The 7,330-nt window shown below is 38.0% G+C and overlaps 1 protein-coding gene across 1 annotated transcript; it reads right to left on the minus strand.

Moving 5' to 3' along the window:
* Nucleotides 1–4,303: 4,303 nt before the first annotated feature.
* LOC137725886 (proline-rich protein 4-like) lies at nt 4,304–6,632 on the minus strand. Its single transcript, XM_068464721.1, has 2 exons — nt 6,365–6,632; nt 4,304–5,962 (listed from the first exon to the last, which is right to left on the minus strand). Exons 1-2 carry the CDS (start codon nt 6,504–6,506, stop codon nt 4,704–4,706), a joined length of 1,401 nt encoding a protein of 466 aa, XP_068320822.1. The 5' UTR covers nt 6,507–6,632; the 3' UTR covers nt 4,304–4,703.
* Nucleotides 6,633–7,330: the final 698 nt, after the last annotated feature.

The raw sequence follows: 7,330 nt of genomic DNA on the forward strand, positions 1-7,330 counted from the left end.
TTACCTAGATCAATCATTAACTTTCCGACTCTCTTTTAGATCCATTTCACAACCAACTTTCATATAAAATATACCAAATTGAAGCTGGGAGTGACAAGATTACGATTTTACTTGAATTGAGGCCAAAATGTGGTCGAATGTGGCCGGAAAATGGCCTGGAAGTCTCGGCCTGTTTGGGCTTCTTCAAATCCATGACAGATTTGAGCATTCAAAGCTAAGATCTCGATCTAGGGATGGTAATGAATTTTTTGGCGGTACTAACTTCATCCAATTTAACGAGGGTTGGCCGGAAAACACATCGGGAAACCTGCAACTCGTCAGGAAAATTGGAGCCATGAGGTTCCATTCGAACAACGCATTGCTAGAGAGGGAGTGAGGACATAGAAATAGAGATTGAAATCAATAAGGAGTTTGACCAGGAATGAGAAAGAGACATGAATTGAGAGGTCTAAGAGGAAAAAAAGAGGGAGAGGGTGGGACGATGAGAGAAGAGGAAAAGAGCGGGACGGAAATGGTAGGAAAAGATGAAGAAAAAGATAAGATCATAATAAAATATTAATAATTTATATATTAAATAATATAATATTAGAATTTGTCATTATCTAGCTTCTTAGTCCAATACTGCACCAAACGCTTCACTAAGTTAGTCCAATTTAGTCTACTCTAAGCCAGTCCAGCTTAGTCCTTGAAGCTAATCCAGTCCGAAATAGTCCGGCGCAACAAACGCCCCCTAGTCTACCAAACGTTATGACCAATTTTGCCCACTCTAACTAACAAAATAAGAAAGTAAATGCACCTTGTACTTTGCTTTGTCATCAACACTCAGCAGAAAAGTGGGTTTTAATTCCACTCACTAGCCTTTGGAGCAAAAGAAAAGTCGAGAGGAGAAAGTGGAGAGCACAACTACCCACTCCATTGACTAATAAAATAATCAACACACGGCAACAGAGAGTAGGGCAGAAGAGGAATAGACTGATTGGAGTTTTCTGTAGAGAGTGCAGAATACGGCAGAGGGGAGAAAACAGAGAGCAGGAAAGGGGAAGGGGTGACGCAACTCAAAATTTGAAGAGAAGAAAAAGCATGCTCCTCTCTTTGAGGAGAAGATGATCAGAGAGCTCATCTAGTGAAAAGGGTTTGTTTTCTTTCTTTGATTTTTAATGGATAATTCCTTATGTATTAAAAAAAGTATGTGTAACTAATTTTTTTTTGCTAGAGTGAGGCCATAAGGCTCAACATAATTTCATAGATTTCTCTTTCAATTGCTTAAGTGTTGTTACATGCTTGCTTTGATATTGTCAATCACTAAATTAAACAATCTATGTGCCTTGATGGTTGATCACCATTAGGATGCTTAGAAAAGTCATCAGATGCAATTTTGAACGAATATCACGTTAAAATTGGCTATGCTTATTGTGATTGAGGATTGCAATTTCTCCTAAGGTAAATATCATACTTTTAGGGATTACATGGTTTAACAAAAGAATTTTCACCAAGATAAACGAATCACTCATGTTTATATTTAATCCAAATATCATGAATAAATTGCATGTAGTGGTATGAGTTTTAGCTTGAATGTCACAAGTAAAACATAGACAAGGAAAACCCAACTTTCAAAACATGTGTGTTTTCAATTACTTAAGCAATTGGAAGAACTATGTAGGAGTGTTGTTGGTAAAGGTTGAACTCTAGCACCTTGTCAATCTAATTTTCTTCAATTATTTGTATTATCTTGAGTTTCTATATTTACTTGTTTTATTTAGTTGGATCACTATTCCTATAAGCCAATTCCCATTTTAGATAATTGTTTAAGTTACGTACAATAGTATTTAGTTTCGTCGAATTAATGTAGTTCTTAGAGTTAACTAAGTTAAATACACAAAAACTCATAAATTGTTTATATCAGTCCCTGAGGAGATCAACCTTACTCGAGCCATTCTATACTACAAACACTTGTTCTCTTGCAAGAATTTTCTATGGTTTAACCCTTGTTTTACAAGTGGTAAAATCGCTATCATATGCATTGGTTTCTACTACTTCAGTGATATTGCATTATCAAAACAACAAGTTATTTGTTTTGGGATTATAATAAGGGGATCTTATAACTAGAACCGTACTTTTGAGTTTTGAGTTTTTTGTTTATGCATTAGTTGCTACAATTGAATTTAGACAATTATATTAGTTAGACTTTTGAGTTTGTGAACTTATAACCATTTGGATTATGTTTGCTGACATTGTTGTTGACTTATTAAGTTTTGATTTGATTTCCATTTTAATTTGTTAAGTCATGATTATGTTGGCTTATCGTCAATTGCAAAATTGCAGCAGCAACTTATTTTTCTCTTTTCAAGTTTGTTATTTACCGGTCGGTGCATGGTCTTGCGCTGTTGTTTTTGTAGCTGATTTGCAAACCATTAGTTGTGCCATTTACCAACCGAACCAGCCAATAATTTAGGTTTCTCTTTTTTGGTTTGTTGTTTATGGGTCGGTGTATGGTCTTGAGCTGTTGTTTTTGTAACTTATTTACAAACCATTGGTTGTGCCATTTACCAACTGAACCAGCCAATAATTTTGGCTAAACCAATTTTTGGGAATCACAAGAAAACGGTTGGCTAACGGTAACTAATTTTTGGTAATTATGTATATGTGGCTGATAGGTGGCACAAGAAATTTGGCACAGTTTGCCAACCAAACCCAGCCCTAATAATTATTTATTAATATTATTATGAATATGGTAATAGTTGCGAGGAATAAATTTTCTTTCATAACTTCAAAGGGGCCCATACTGGCTTATAAATTATCTTTGGTGTTGCTGTGTTTTGAAAAAAAAAAAATTGCTTATGTTATGCTGTAAAATAAAACAGTTGAGTGTTTGGTAAACTTTTATTTCAAAAGTGTTTAAAAAAAAAAAAAATAGTGTTTAAGAATTTGACAAACTTTTGGTAAATTTGCTAGGATTGTGTTAAATGACTAAAAAGACTGGGATGTTAAATATGATTTTATAATTTATTTTGTTAGAAAAGATAAAAAATTATATATTCTAAGGACACACCCATCTCTCCTCTCCTCATTTTCTCCGTCATCTCTCCTTTGAATTTTGCAGAAACTAACCTTTCTATCTTCTCTCCATTCTCTCCGTCCTCTCTCTTATGGGTTTGCAGAAATGAACCTTCCTCTCTCCTCTCTTTCTCCCTCATTTTCTCCACCCCTTATCCTCTCCCTCACCTGCACCTGCAGTAATGAACCTGCACATGCTTGAACCTCCCGCTCAGATCGACTAATCCCAGACGACGGCTGAGAAACTTGTTGGTGGTAATTATCCCAAAAGATTTGGGGTTGGGATTGGGCCTGGATCTGGTGGATCTGGGAGGGGGCGAAGTGTTTCAGCCCCATTGACAAGGGTTGCTGGTGGTGCTGCTCAAATTGGGCTGATTTGGGAAACGGAGGAAGTCTTAGGAAAAAGAAGGGAGGAGAGGGGCGCAGGAAGAGAAAGGAGATTCAGTAGGGGTGTGGAGGATCTGGAAGGAGAGGGATGATCGGGAGACTGGGCGGCACATGCAGAGGGACAGCGATTGTCATTTTATAAAAATGACGAGGGTGTTATTGAACTTCAGAAAGTTTCATTAAAGATACACTATAGCTTTGCATGCTTTGACAAAAAGTTAGTTTTTCAAAGCTGTATTTAGCGGCTTTAGCTTTTCTAGTGATTTCTGCTGTCAATGCCTTCAAAATAATCCATTTTTTTTAATTTACCAAACACCTTAACTCTAAATGAGTACAGAGTATTGAGCTACTTATTTTATGGGCCATATACTTTTCAAAGTGTCTTTTACAAACTTGAAAACAGCATGGAAAATCTTCTGCTTGGAAAACGACCTAAGCCAAGGATCAATCCTTGCATCAATTGCATGCATGCAGTACCCTTTTACATTTGGTTGAGACGTCGACATGTGAACTAGATAGGCCCTTTCGAAATCGACAATATTAACTGCTATTTATCTTGTGCTTCTGTCATCAAATCCCATAGGAGAAGAAAACGCATTGAATCTATATGTCACAAGCAATCTAGCATTGCCCATACTTTCAAACCACTCGTCCTCCTAATATCACTTGTATCAAAAAATTGGATGTGTTACAAATGATAAATGCTTACAACTAATGTCTAATGAAATGAAAGGTTTAGTAGTTAAAGAATCTGATTCATAAGGTTTTACTTTTTTGATGAGTCATGGTTAACTTGTATGCGATATGACACCGACATACAATACATGAAACTTAAATTCCCACCACTGTAAATTCAAAGGGATTGACAACAGAATAGTAAATATTTACTACGAAAAACATGAAAAGTAACACTGTAACATAAGTAATATCCACCTGAAATTTTTCAAAAACAATTGTGATATTACAAGGTAAAGAAACACAATCCAAACAAGTCAAATAATAACTTATAAATAAACAGTCTTCCATTCTCTCAGTTATCTCTCTGATATTTGCTTCTCTTCAAGGTTTGAACAGTTGGTACTTTTGAAGGCTTAATTTATTGTGATCTTAAATTGCTTCATGCTTTCACTTAACCACACAACGTTGATGCTAGCTCCTACTTACAACTGGAAAGAATATATAGTACTTCAATGGCCTGAGGATATTTAGGAACCAAAGATGGCAGGGGTGGAAACTTGCCAATCTTTGGGTGTGGGAACTATTTATGGGATTTTGGGGATGGGAGGAAGCTTGGGCTTTGGGTGAGGGAAGTAATATTTTGGGTGGAGTGGCGGGAGTGGTGGTTTCTTAAAGAATGGATGAGGAAGCTTGGGCTTTGGGTGAGGGAAATAATATTTTGGGTGGAGTGGCGGGAGTGGTGGTTTCTTCAAGAATGGATGAGGAAGCTTGGGCTTTGGGTGAGGGAAATAATATTTTGGGTGGAGTGGCGGGAGTGGTGGTTTCTTCAAGAATGGATGAGGAAGCTTGGGCTTTGGGTGAGGGAAATAATATTTTGGGTGGAGTGGCGGGAGTGGTGGTTTCTTAAAGAATGGATGAGGAATCTTTGGCAATGGAGGGAGAGGCTTGAATGGGTGTGGCTTTGGCTTGTAGAATGGGATGGGTGGTGGAAGTGGCTTTGTGTATATTGGGACTGGTGGTGGAAGTGGCTTTATGTATATTGGGACTGGTGGTGGAAGCGGCTTCTTGTATATGGGGACTGGTGGTGGAAATGGCTTCTTGTATACTGGAACTGGTGGTGGAAGAGGCTTCTTATAGGCTGGGACGGGTGGAGGGAGAGGTTTCTTGTAGATTGGTGTTGGTGGAGGGCAAGGTTTCTTGTATACTGGGACTGGTGGAGGGTTAGGTTTCTTGTATACTGGGGTGGGTGGAGGGTTAGGTTTCTTGTAGACTGGGACGGGCGGAGGGTGAGGCTTCTTGTAGACTGGTACGGGGGGAGGGAGAGGCTTCTTGTAGACTGGTACTGGTGGAGGGACTGGCTTCTTGTAGATTGGCACTGGTGGAGGAAAAGGCTTCTTGAAGATTGGAACTTTTGGAGGGAAGACCTTAGGAGGGAATGGCAATGGGTGTCCAAAAATTGGGTGAGATTTATGGAAAGGTGGCAACTTAGGCAAAGGTGGCAATTTGGAAAAAAGTGGATGCTTCTTGTGAGGCCAAAAGAAGGCAGAAGTGCAAGTCACAGGTGAAAATTTGAGATTTCCACCAGCCACTCCAAGGGTTTGTGTCCCATCACTTGCCTTGGACTTGAAGACTATTTTTGTGGATTTTAGGCCGTCATGGGCAGCACAAGGGGCAGCTGATGCACTGTGGAGTTGGGCATAACATTCCTCTTTTAGTTGGTTTTCTTCTTTCACAATCTCTTTAGGAAGTGAGACTTTGAACTCTCCCTGTTCATTAAGCTCCCCAACACCTCTTGTTTTGAAGTGCCCATTTTCGGGCTTGCAGTCAATTGTTACACGAAGACCTGTAAAATTGTAGCTAAATTTAATAACAATTTAGGTCGAGAATAAACCCTAATTGGTTTCTTTGTTCACAAGAGGAAGAAAACAAGAGTAAGTGCTCTAAGCTATAATAAGTTCCATACATAGAAAGTGGAAATGAAACTTCAGTGAAACTGTTAAGTTTATGAGCACGTTTCTCAATGCTTAAATAATAATTCAATCATCAACTTCCATGTAATTTAATTTACAAAATTTTATTTACAAATTTAGTCTCACTAGCATTACTCTTCCAAATATAGTCACTTTGCTGCCCACTTTTGAAGTTCATGCAATATTGCAACACATGCAGTAATGTGCATGGCAATGCAAAAATACCTAAAATATTAGCAACTTATGAAAGAAAATGCAACCAGAAATTTTGTTACCTGAAAAGGCTTGGCTAGTCTTAATGTTATTCCGAGCACAGTCAGTGCATTCTCCAACCCCAACTACCTCAATTGTCTGCTCAGCATGGCTAAAGCTCACAAAAAGCACACACAGCCAGAAGCACTTTTGGAAAATCTTCATTGGGAACACTACCCCCAACACAGACGTACGGGGGAGAGAAAGTTCAAGAAGAAAACGGCTTATTCTGTAAGCTGTTGGTATTACCCATCTTTACAAAGCTTATTATATAGGGTTTATAAGCACTTTGATCTAAAAGCACATCGACACTGAAATTTAAGGGCTTCACATGAGGTTAGGGTCCCTAGGGACCCTTTCTTTAGGGGTGTCTTTGCGTTTAGGGGAGAAGAAAAGGACCGTAACGTGCATACCGACTTCATCCCCCATATCACAATGTCATTCATTCAATGAATAGCTCCCAACTGCATATCTTATCTGTCTAAACCTACTTACTCGGATCCCATTAATACCATGCTTTTTACACAAACCCACGTTTAATTTACCTAAGTAATTTATGTTATATGATCAACGCATGTCCCTAAATACTTAAACTGTAAGGGAATGAGTCAACAATGTATATCAAACTTACACTTTCTGACATGTGCATGATTATTTATGCACATGCATGAATAGCCCAGCTTGTGGAATAAGAGTGACAAACATATAAAATGTATATCAAGCCTACACCGTCTAACACATGCATGATTATTTATGCACGTATTGGAATACATCAACTCTTGGAATGTAAACGAGAATCAAACTCGGTCAAGAATGAGAGGTGAACCATTCAACTTAATTACACTGATATTGACTCAACTTAATTACTTGCACCGATATTATCTCAACTTAATTACTTGCACAACTCGACAAATGTTGATTTTTATCACAAAAGACAACTGTGATTACAAGTGAAATATTCAATATAAATTATAATTTATTCTGTCAAA

Source organism: Pyrus communis, chromosome 2 (genome assembly GCF_963583255.1).
Source record: "Pyrus communis chromosome 2, drPyrComm1.1, whole genome shotgun sequence".
Taxonomy (NCBI): domain Eukaryota; kingdom Viridiplantae; phylum Streptophyta; class Magnoliopsida; order Rosales; family Rosaceae; genus Pyrus; species Pyrus communis.

Excerpts from the sequence above, each read along its gene's own strand:
- LOC137725886 (XM_068464721.1), bottom strand. The coding sequence starts at position 6,506 with ATGAAGATTTTCCAAAAGTGCTTCTGGCTGTGTGTGCTTTTTGTGAGC. Across the intron at positions 5,963-6,364 it reads GACTAGCCAAGCCTTTTCAG|GTCTTCGTGTAACAATTGAC; the intron begins GTAACAAAATTT and ends ACAATTTTACAG.